The 12348-nt window shown below is 40.6% G+C and overlaps 1 protein-coding gene across 8 annotated transcripts in view; it reads left to right on the top strand.

Moving 5' to 3' along the window:
• Positions 1-9621, top strand: part of TMEM232 (transmembrane protein 232) — a 133805-nt gene extending 124184 nt beyond the window's left edge. For all 8 annotated transcript variants that reach the window (XM_045020178.1, XM_045020182.1, XM_045020177.1 and 5 more), the window contains 2 exons: positions 4272-4365; positions 8419-9621. In XM_045020178.1, the coding sequence (XP_044876113.1) occupies positions 4272-4365; positions 8419-8607 (283 nt within the window). In that variant the 3' untranslated portion in view covers positions 8608-9621. The remainder of the gene's footprint in view (positions 1-4271; positions 4366-8418) is intronic.
• The last annotated feature ends 2727 nt before the right edge of the window (positions 9622-12348 follow it).

The following is a 12348-nucleotide window of genomic DNA, read 5'->3' as shown; positions in this document are numbered from 1 at the left end:
CTAGAGGGCTTGTGAATACATAGAATACAGTGAACTGCTGGGAACGGCTGTTTTCTTGAAAGTCATTTTGTAAAGTGTAGGTCACAATTTTTCCCTTTAAAATCTCACAGCCTTGAGCAAAAGTTTAAAGATTATCAATTTCAAGTTATATCCCGAGCGCAGAATCTGCAAAGGAGGTTTTGATCGGTAAGACATCTATTTTCTGTTCACTAGAAAAATCATGATTTGCATTTCCCTTTTTCTACTGTGGGTCACCATGCCCTCAATTGATCTTTACTGACCAGCTTCATCTTAAATCAATTCAGGGTTATTTAGTGTGCACACTGAGAAACTACCACTTGTACTTCAGATGCTACAAAATCAGTTCCAAGGAAATGTAAGCAATTCAGATAGTTTCTCTAGATGAAATTGAACTGTGTTGTACTGCACAAAATTGAGAGAGAGCTGATGTGGAACTAAGAAGCTGAAAGAGTTTAACCAACCAGGTAGTCAAAAATGGCACAGGTTGGCAAGAGTACAGGACGTATATGGTATAGTCAATTGTGTGTCAGGTTTTATGGTACAATTTGTCCATCTGTGAGCTACAGTCTTACTTGGTAGCTGAAGTGAATGGGATAAGGTTGATATAGGTAAGAAACATTTTATGGGGTTGTTTTTGTTTTTAAACAACTATTCCAGTTCTCTTTTAAGCCATTGTAGGTTATTATTATTGTAACAAGTTCCAATAACACCACTGTACTTAATGTAGCATCCATCTTTTTACCATAAAACAAATCCTTCTTTTCAGTACTGCCTAACTGGACTATAGAAATTCAAACTTGACTGAGTTTTATCATATAAGATCTCAGCAGTTTGATAGAAAATGCCTAGCTCTATAGGGGAAAGTAATTACTGTATGTATATAGTTTGTACAGGTTTTGGAAGCCTCAGATGAAAAACATTATCTTATTTTTTATATTCTTTACATTGTTCCATGCAGAAAGTGTGCCTGGTGCTTTACGGGCAAGTAAAAAAGATAGATCCCTGCCCCAGTTTTTTATGCTTTGCTATTAGTAAAAAGGTGTTTTTTTCATTTGTAAAGAAAAACATGTTATTTGTGTCTCTTGGAGCATAAAGAAATATGGGTTAATCATCTCCACTACATGGGGGGGAAAATACTTTGAAATTGCTACGCTTTTTAACTTCAGAAATCCTTTACTGTGCAGGTGTGGCATATTTTAGTCACAAAATTGTATAATGCTCTTTATAATTATTACGTGAATTTATACTACTTTTACAATTAGGCATAATTACTAAAATAAATATGCAATAGTCAACTAGGAATGCTTTGGGGGAAAACAATTAAATATGCAAAACAAGACCTAGGTTAAAAAAATGTCTAGATTGTCAGGGAAATCCAGGAAAAAAAGGGAATTCACAGAAAGGGAGTATGCATCCAACACCAAGAAATATGTAAGTAATACAGATGGCCAGGCCACATTCAGAACTGAAGTCCTTCACTCTCCTGTTCTCTCACTTAGTTTCTTTTTTAATTTTTTTTCTATGAGTTTGCAAATTCCTGTGTAGTCCCATGTTGTGTGCTCTAAGTCCCTAGGGCATCCACATTTTGTCTGGCTACAAATGGGAGGGAAGCATAATATTGAGGCTAAACTACAGGACTGGGAATTAGGAGATCTGGGTTCTAGTCATTGTATAATAGGGATACTTCCTTATCTAACAGGTGATGTGAGGCTGAAATAATATTTGTTTTGTGCTTTGAGATCCTCAAATGGCAGGTACTATACATGTGCAATATATTATGATGATTCTTTATTATTGTTACTACCGGATGATAGTACAACTTAAATTTTAGGATACTCCTTTATTTCATTTACTTCCTGCCTTTTTCACTGTGCAGTACTGCTCAGGCATGGCAATCAAAGCAACTTCACACAATGTCCCTTTTCTTCCAGGCTGCTTGCAGGACTTTGCCCTTGTCTCTTTTTAGCACCATCTGTGGTAGTAACTGTGTAAGCTGTAATCTACACATGAGATAGCTAATATATTTTTAATCACCAGGTTATATAATCCTTCTCAGAGTCAGAGAGGTAATAATAGCTGAAAGCTGTCTACATTACAGCTACTACTGATGGAGCTGCACTGGTAGCAAATTACAGTTATGGAGCTTGCTAGTGTAGACAAAGGCCCAGAGAAGCCATATTCACTCACTTGAAACAATCTGCTAGCTTGTTCCAAGAGCAGACTCTTGGATGATTGTGTATAGTAGCTGTTATTGCTCCAGAACAACTAGGTCAGCTGTATAGTGTTGGAGTGTTGCCCACTCCCTGGCCCTGACTGTGTAAAGAAAACAGGGAGGAAAAAGAGTCAGTTGTCCAATAGGAGTGTTGCTTTTCAAAATAGATACATTTTGGGGAGGAAGGGGTGACAGAAGGGACTTGGAGGCCTCTGGGAGCCCCCCATCTGCTCTGAGAAGGAACCTCCTTACCCACCAAGAGTCACTCATGGCAACAGCAAGAGAGTAGGTAGCATGAGGTAGCCCAGCTGCTGAAGACAGGAGGCAGGGGAAGTCTCTCTAGGGCTCCCTGCAGGTGGTGAGAATGGCAGGGTCAAAACTAATGATCTCCCCACAAATCCCTTCATTAATAGGGAAGAGGGGCATGAAAGAGACCAGCAACTCTCCCAAAGAAATACTCTTAACAGGACAACAAGAGAGAGAAGGTTGTTCCTGAAATATAAGCACAGGGAGTGATAATATTCTCCATTCCAACTTCCCCATTCCTTGCATGAGGGTGGTCCTCTGAATTATCACAAGAAGGAGGAAACATGTCTAGATTCCCTGTAAGGGATGGAGAAACCAATTCTCCACTCTGTGAGGGAAAGCCTTTGGCCATGCGTTTTCTTCTAGTGTGGGCCTCTCCCAAAGCCCACTGAAGTCCATAGAAAGACTGCGCGACTTCGGTGGGCTTTGGGTTAGAGCTCTGCTGACAATTTTGAAAGCATGCAAGGCAGATTCATCACTTTTCTTCTTTGTGTGCTCACTATCTGATAACAGAGTCTTTTAGCCCCGAGTTCTGGATATAACAGTGCTTATTATAATGTGTAGTTAGAATACTGTTGTCCCTCTGCTGAGCAGTTGCAGAAGTCAGCATCTTGCAGGTTTGTTCCCATTTAAGGAGAAATCAGTGAGACTGATTTCTGGCATTTTCTTAGTATAACTTGTTGATTTACACCAGTGCTGGGACATAAGGAGTCAAACAACTCAACCAAAACCCTCTTGCAGGAATCCCAGCCCAAATACTAATGCCTGGTTCCTTAGAAGCAACTCTGCACCAAGAACTAACTGTAGAGGAAGAGTCTAAGGCAGAGAGCAACTTCTCTGTTTGCAACAGCTCCCTCCAAAGAGTTCCCATAACAAAAAAGCTAACAACACAGAATTTCTTCAGAGACCACATTGCTCACAGTCTGAGTAAAAAATCGTAAGATTATATAACAGCACCCCCTTGTGACTTCTGCTATAAAAATACTTATTAACAGGATTTAGATGCTACTGGGATAAGGTAGGTGAGGTAATATCTTTTATTGGACCAACTGGTGTTGGTGGAACGTACAAGATTTCAAGCTTCACAGAGCTCTTTCTCTGGTCTAGGGAAGGAAACCAGAGTGTCTGAGCTAATAAGTTGGGACAGATGATTGTTTACTTAACAACTTGTATTTAGCTCAAACACTCTGGTTTCCTTCCGCAGATCTGAGGAAGAGCTCTGTGAAGCCTTAAAGTTAGTACTTTCCACCAACACAAGTTGGTCGAACAAAAGATATTTCCTTGCCTACCTTGTCTATCTCGTATCCTGGAATCAACATGGCAACAAACAATATTGCAAACAATTTTAGATTCTACTATGATGGGTGTTATAGGTAACCCTATGGTAGGTAGACAGTTGAAACAATCATGCTGCAAGTGCACAGGTAGCTTTTTTATGTTACTGCAATATTTATGGTATTCCTTATACTTAGCACAGAATAGGGAATGCAGAGAAACAGCATTACTTGCAGTTATGAAGATTTCAATATTGACCGCTACTCAGAGCTGGTCTGATGACACAGTGTTGAAAATTCCTGAGCTCTATTTACATTACCACTCCAACTCTTTTTTCCATTGATGGAAATGCACTGGTTGAGGATTTCCTCAAAAAGACTAGCATAGATGCAGGCATGATTTCAAGAAAAGGAATGCTGATACGTAATTATGCTGGATGTTTCTCTTTTTACTAAAGGGAAGAACTTTTGCAAGCAAGAATACCAATTTATCCATACCCAGATATCCTTACCCGGACAGATAGGGAGCTAAAGAAGATAATTGAGGATCAGGTAAGATCCTTATTTCCTTTTTTTGTTTGACAGGTAGCATTGTTTACAATTATAAAAAAGCTCTTTGAGCAAGGAGAAGCAGACCTGAAAAAAATATGCATTCACATAAATTGAATATTGAGCATTACAAAATTCAGCCATTGCCAAACTTTATTACCTTTTAACTCTGCTACAAGTGCATCTTATTTGCTTCCTTAAGTTATGGAAAACACTGCCTTTTGTTATTTGTTAAATAATAGCCTAATCCTAGTGTCCTGAATTAGCACTGATTTCTTCTGACAAAAATCTTACATCTGAGTACAGAGCACTGATTTCTTCTGATGTGTGTTCTAACAACTGAATCCAAACTCAGTTTTCTGGTGACCATCCTTTACCCTTGACAGATCAAAAAGATTTCTTAATCACTTTGTTCTTGTAGGATTTACATGAGCTGGAGAGGCAGGAGGCTAGTCCATTAAAGCAATACATTAATCCACTGCACTGCATTCAGGCAGCAACTTCTTTATCTAAAAATATATCATTACATTCTGCTTTTATTTATTTAGAAAGATATATTCAATTTGACCTTGTTGCTTAAACTCAACTTGACAGATATGCCAACACTACAGAGGTAAATTTTCACTATAGCTCATGGAGACTTAGTGACGGACTGCTGTTAGCAATTCCTGATTGGCAACAGATGCTAGTAAAATTGGAGTGTATCAGGTGCTAAATTGGAAGGCATTGTGCCGATAATTTGTCATAACATTTAGCTACATATTAGCATTTTGTAATTTCATGAGAACTGCTATATTATTATTATTTATATTACCATAGTGCAGTGGGTGCCGCAATCGGCCAAACCTGTGGACATGGCAGTTAAACAAACCAATAACAAGTGGCATCCCAAGTTTGAGAAACAGTTCCATAGTGCCTAGGAACCTAGTGACGGACCAGAACCTCATTGTGCTAGGTGCTGTACAAACAGAATAAAACAATAGTCCCTGCCCCTGTTCGCTTTCTTTCTCTAGTCACCATCTCTCTGTTTCTTGTCTTCCTCCAGTCTTCTCTCTCTCTCACCCACCCACACACCTGGTCAGATCCATACCCATTCAAACCCATGGCCCACATGTTGCTGGTTACTGGGCAGACTCTATCAGGTCTTGTTTTAGGTGTGGCCCCTTAACTGTCTCATAGACTATGTATCAGAGGGGTAGCCGTGTTAGTCTGGTTCTGTAGAGGCAGCAAAGAATCCTGTGGCACCTTATAGACTAACAGACGTTTTGCAGCATGAGCTTTCGTGGGTGAATACCCACTTCTTCGGATGCAAGCAGTGGCCACTCTGCTTGCAAAAGCTCATGCTGCAAAACGTCTGTTAGTCTATAAGGTGCCACAGGATTCTTTGCTGCCTCATAGACTTTAGATGCTCATGATGGTCCCTTCTGGTCTTAGTCTGACATCATGCACATTGCAGGCAACAGAACCTCACCCATTAGACCCATAACCTCTGGCTGAGTTACTGAAGTCTTCAAATCATGATTTAAAGACTTCAAGTTACCAAGAATAAACCATTTACATTTGTTTAAACCTGCAAGTGACCCATGCCCCTTGCTGAAGAGGAAAACGAAAAAAATCCTCTTGTCTCTCTCAATCTGACCCAGGAGAAAATTCCTTCCTGACCCCAAATATGGCAATCAGCAACCTTATGTGAAGGGCACATTCAGACATCAGTTTCAATGAGATTTTAATTCAACCCATAACAAGATTTAACCCAGTTCATAACAATATGCTCCATAGCTAAGAGTGATTGGTTTAATTCTTTGATACCTTTAATCATGGATTTAACACTCAGACATGCCAGAGTATCTCACAGTATTGTCCAAACCCATCTCTTTGCACATCCAAATGTGGAAACATTTTCTGAGAGGACTGTTATATGCCATTTTACTTATTTGTGAGCCTCTGCTACTTGGGACTAGAATCTCCTGTTTGCTAGGACTGATGGACCCTCCATTTGAACTTTTGGAAGAGTGCTCTGTATGTCCTCAAGAGTATTACTAGCTGCAATAAGAGCAGCCAGGCTAGTAAAGGAGATTTACACTAACTGATCATACACATTTTCTAAATATAAGGGGGGTACTATGCCCAGATCCTAAATTCCTAACTAAGGGCTAGATACTGACAGGTATGCAAGAGGGTGAGGGCACATGGAGCGTCTCCCTATCTTTTGTATCCTCGGCTAGGGTCTGGTTTGAATGCTGTTAAAAGACCAATGCCTGCTCCTGGTTATTGCCACTGTGGGTGTTGTTTGATTGATTTTGTGGACATGTCAGTGCTTTAATGTCTTAGAACACACTTCATTGGGACCCAGGTAGCCTCTACAGTAAGTCTTAGTAAACTACGCAAAGCTACACAAGCCTGCTACCTGCACTTATATTCATACCTTTACTCAGTATTGCTGTCTCTATTGATCTGGCAGCTAGGTCTGATGTCCAGTTCAGTAGAGCAAGCTGCAGTCTTTAACTGGTTCTCCTCAAAGCCACGTCCTACTGACAGTATTATAAGGAGAACAAAAGGTTATTTATTCATAGATTTTTCAGTATATTGTCAGCTTGAGTCCCACACTTCTCTGCCCATTTTCTCCAAGGTCTTTAGTAGTACAGTATATAGCATGTGATTAAACTGAAAAGCACCGGGGGGGAGGGGACCATACGCCTTATACAACATCAGGTGACCCCAAAGGCCAATGCTTTCAAGAGGGTTCAATGCCAGAAATGCATGTGCTCCCAAGAGTGGGTATTTTGCTTCACAAAGAACAATAGTAAGTAAATAACTTTTTCTTTGTTATGTAATCAGAAGTGCTGTTTTGGTGTTTGGACTTGCTTTTGCCATCACAATTCTCATATGAATCTCCCCTAAGAAATCATAAGACTTCCTTATTCTCTGTATGCTATCATATATGATTCACCTTTCTTTGCTGACTTCATTATTGCCGATTTTATAAAGCCAGGTTTGGAAACGAAAGAAATATTACGTTAAACAGCTTTTCAATTTAATTTTCCATTGAGTTGTCACTGTGTAGACAGAAAAAATACCAAGTGTATTGAAATCTTTTTGATAATTCAGAGCACTTCTCCCAGCTGACATTCACTGTAACCATGGACAACATGCCCCTGAGCCACTGGTTTGTTTCAGGGTGGGAGAAGTTTTTCGAAAAAGTCACCTACTTTTTAGGCTTGATTATCCCATAAGGCATCAGTGGCCTCACAATATTCCAGTCAGTTTCCCAAAAGCATGAAAAAATTTACATTTCAGCCCAGAATTTACCATACCTGGTCCTGTGCTTTGAGACTGTGGTTCCTCCCTCTCCCCTCCCACCCACAATTTTTCTTCTTATGAAACATAAAAAAAAACCCCAAAACACCTGACACATTTTTATTGCTGTGTTACTCAGACTTGGATTTTCTGTATTTAAGAGTCTGTAGCTGCAGGGCCTCCATTAATGCAGTAATAACATTGTCATTGAGGAACAAAAGAAGAGACATTAACTTCTGCTTCTTGATTGCAGCACTATAATACTTTCAGCCTTTTTCAGCAAAATGTTTTTACTTCTGGCAATGCCTATGTTCCCTATAAAGGCTGAAATAAGCAACTACATTTCTTACTTGGTTCCCCCCCCCTGAGTTTCTCAGCATTGAGAATGTCTGTAAGTGAAACCATGAGATAGACTGGAAATATGAATACCAATTGTATTATGTTTAAGTTAGAGCTGAGCAGGGCTGTCCACAAATGAATGATATTTTCCACTGGAGTGTGAGCCTTCCATCCTGCAAAGTCATACACTTCTGTTTTAGCAGCAATAAGGCAAGCTATGACATCCGTCCACTGCCCCAACCCTTGTACACAGCTGCAACAAGCCTCCAACAGAAGCCCTCTTTCTAAATACCTGTCCTTACCTGCCCTTGCTGTTTGTGCAACTGTTTTGCTCACGTTAACCCCGGTTATGCCAAATTGTGTTTTTTCCTATATAGACATCATGCACCAAAATGAAATCATTCTCTTGTTTTGCAACAGTGGCAGAAAGAGCTGCAGATCAGACTGAAGGAAGAGGAGGAGCTCCTGGAGAAAGAACTTCAGGAAAAACAAAAGAAGGAGGAAGAGCACTTCAGAGAAATTATGAAAAGGCGAGAAGAAAAGCTGCACAAGAAAACCAAACCTTATGAGCTTCCTGTTAAACACAAAGCTGAAGATTTGATACAGTGAATTAAAAGAGCCAACTGTCAGTATTTCAGCAACCAGCACAAATATGAGACTGAGTTTCTAATCTAAATTTAAATACTTAAAATTAAAAGAAAAATTATAAAAAATAACTCTGCTCCCCAGTGACCAATTGGCAGGTACTTGTAGAATGACCTAGCGTGCCAGGTCTGCAGCTCTGTGACACCCGTGGAATCCATTCCTCTGAGGATTTCAGCAGTCTAGGAAAAATCCCTGGGTGTTACTGAGCTGTTGAAGCACTCTCTGAGTCCTTAGCAATGGGGGTGTTCTTGGAGTAAGAGGAAGTGGCTGGAGCACCACAGCATCCAGTATTCCCCAACTGCTGGAGTAGCCCTTTTAGGTCATGGGAAGCCAGGTTTAATGTAGAGTAGTCCTGAGGTTGCCTTTTGTTATAAGGAGGACTTGGATGGGCCTAGTGTCAGGGAGCTTCTGGCCCTCACATGCCCTGAGCCGATCATAGCTGCTGCTAAGGCTGTAGCCCATTAGTCTTAGAAACATGCAAAAAGGCTCCATTTCAGTAAACGGGATTAGGGGAAACCTTTTTACAGCTTTGACTTCCTGAGGTTCATCTGGAGTTTCTACTTCCAACAATGAACTGAAGCTTCAAATTTTACCTGATTTCAGGTCAAAATCATGTGAAATCAGAGATTTCTAATGGTCTCCCTTCAGAACCATACACTGGCCAAATAGCAGCTCACATTTGCCACAGGACTAGCAAGCCTTTGTGACCTTGGCCTTAGTTTGGGTTGAAACAAAACCAGGCACATTTTTCTGTATTCAGGTTTCCTTAAGAAAGGTTCATAAAGCTCCAGTTATTTCCTAAATGCAAGAACTTTCATGCATCATCACTTTTTGCTACACTCTTTTGAGATAAGCTATATCAGAAAAGCAGTCATTAAATCTGCAGCAACTAAGAGTCCCAATTGAGTGCAATTTTTCCAGTTATCTTTTTTCCAATACTATAATTAGCATTTCTTCCTATTAATTCTTGACTTATGATCACACAGCATATTTTATCATTTGTAAATAGAAGTAGTTGGTGTTCGTTACTAAACAATTAAATATGAATTAGTTGTAAATAATTGATAAGTGGCATTTCTGAATCATCTCTGAAAAAGAATGAGCATCAACTGAGTTTTGCCTGTGTGAGCAAATCTTAGAATAAAACCGGCTATAAACTTGTCAGAATATGGGAGCAATGAATTGAAACAAATTCTTCTTGAAAGTTTCTTTAAAAAAAAAAACAACCTAAGAAATCAGCAAGAGTAGGCTAGAATCATATTACTCTTGAAATACAGCAGATCTCCCGCTGCTGGCACTGGGCCTCTTGGGCATGTGGTTATGTGATTTGAATGCAAAGTTGTACTACTTGAATTTGCTAATTGGCATGTGATTGCACACCTAAGTTATTTGAAAATCTGACCCTCAAAGTGTCGTCATTAGGCATCATAGCTAAAATAGTTGTGATGAATGGGGGAGTTCATGCTTCTTTGAGCAGACATTGCAGGTGACCAAAGACAATGTTACATTGATTCATGTTTGGAGGGTTACTTTTGAAGACCTGTGAAACGCACAGCTCAAGACCAGTAGCGAAACCCTACAGATCTCAGTATCTCCAAGAATACCCAGTCTCTCTGAATTGTTTCCCAAGTTTTCTCTCCCATTCCTCTTCTTCCCCTGACAATGGGTTTGAAAGGAGTCATTCGATCCTGCATGCTTTCCTAACAGCTGTCCTGAGCCCCCTCCTCAAACAAAGGAAAATTGCTTTGTGCCTAAAATGAACCCACAGGAGTTTATGCTGATTGGTTCATGACTGTATCCACTGAGAAAAATCTCTGCGGGATTAGGGATGAAATACCATGGAGGATGGTCATCACACTGATCTTGCCCCTCTCACCACCAGCACCCCCCTTCCACAACTACAGCAGCCTGCCCTACGGCCTAGAAGCAGAGGGCTTCTGCAGGATTGGTGGAATGTGTCACATAGGTCATGCTTCCCCCACGTTCCCCAGCCAGAATCTATCAGCTTTTGGCTCTCCTCCAAACACAGGGAAGGGGCGGGGAGGTGTACATGGCCTAAACTATAGCGCATGTATGGCTATTTTACACTGCGCTGTAACCACACTCACTTCAGTAGGTTTACTCCTGATTTACATTGGTATCAGAGGAGAATTCAGATAATAAATGGTCCATAGACAAACAAGGGTGGGGGGGTGTCATGTGCCCCCCTCCCACCCTGGCCCCGATTTGCTGCTTGGCTTGTACTGAGCATGCTCAGTAACACTGCTGCAACTGGCTGCTCTTGTTCTGCTCTCCCCCTCCCCACCCAAGCACAGGTTGTCTCTCAGATTTGTCTTCAAATTGAGCTGGTTTCCTTATTTCAATGTCAATTGAAACTAAATCAGAACACAACAAACATATTTTAAAAAATAGCCATTCATGAGCACGTCTCTGTCTGGTAAAAACAATAGCAGCTACACTTACAAAACTTTGCATCCGACGAAGTGGGTATTCACCCACGAAAGCTCATGCTCCAATATGTCTGTTAATCTATAGGGTGCCACAGGACTCTTTGCTGCTTTTACAAAACTTTGAATATTTTATATCTGAATGCTGCCATAGCAGTGAAAAATTTTATCACATCTGCTCTTTGGGAGAAAAGTGAACAGCAGGGGAAACTTTTCTTTGTCTGCCAGTGAGCATACAAACCCCGAGTGCTGGTGAAGATTTTTTTGATGGGTTCAGCCTATAAGTCATAGGTTGGCCATCTGAGATTTAAAGCATTTGGAATACTCATTATACTAATTCTAACAGTCTTCCCTGACATACCATGTGCATTTAGAACCTTATTTATAAACAAAGCTAATTTTGAAATGTCAAATTCTCTAACATAAATTCAAATATTTACATAGTTTAACAAATTCCTTTGATGATTGTTACTTTTGAGCAACAGGCATTTTTCATAGTAACATACCAAGCTGAAGGATAATTTAGCTTTAATGTTATTCACATGCACTTACTTAGCCCTCGCTGAGGACTAATTTCCATAATACCTGCTGCCGTACCATTTCCTTATTCCCTCTTCATATTTCGGAGAAAAACAAAAAACTCAATCTGTTTAAAAAAAAAAAAAGTAAAGATGTTCTCCGAGGAAGGAGAGGTGCTTCCTGACTACCGCAAGGACTAGCTTGTGGCTGCAAAGCTATAGCCCTATGATAAGACCATTTTACACCACCCTGATAGTGAAAAGAAGCCTTAGAGTGACTTCATGTGCAGCACAGCTGCACCGGTATAGCTGCACTGCTGTAGCACTTTAGTGAAGACACTACTACGTCAATGGGAGAGCTTCTCCAGTCAGCGTAGTTAATCCACCTCCCCGAGAGACGGTATCAGTGTTGACAGGAGAAGCCCTCCCATTGACATAGTGCTGTCTACGCAGGGGGTTAGGTCAGTATAACTACGTGGCTCCAGGATGTGGATTTTTCACACCCCTGAGCGATGTATTTATACCAATATAGGTCTCTAGTGTCAACCTAGCCTAAGTGTTACTTAAACCCACGTTGAGAGCCCTTTACACTGCCAGAGTGATATAGCGGCCCTCGTGTAAGTGAGAAGCAGGCCCATTGTGACCGAGTGAGGCACACAGCCTCTGGGAACACCAACAGATCACAGACCAGACCTGCCTCTGATGCACCACTTTTCAAGGGTGAAGTGTGCTCTCAATCA

This window comes from Mauremys mutica, chromosome 6 (assembly GCF_020497125.1).
Source record: "Mauremys mutica isolate MM-2020 ecotype Southern chromosome 6, ASM2049712v1, whole genome shotgun sequence".
In the NCBI taxonomy this organism is placed as follows: Eukaryota; Metazoa; Chordata; order Testudines; family Geoemydidae; genus Mauremys; species Mauremys mutica.
Note: the sequence above shows the minus strand (reverse complement) of the source record. Positions and strands in the feature narration are given on the sequence as shown.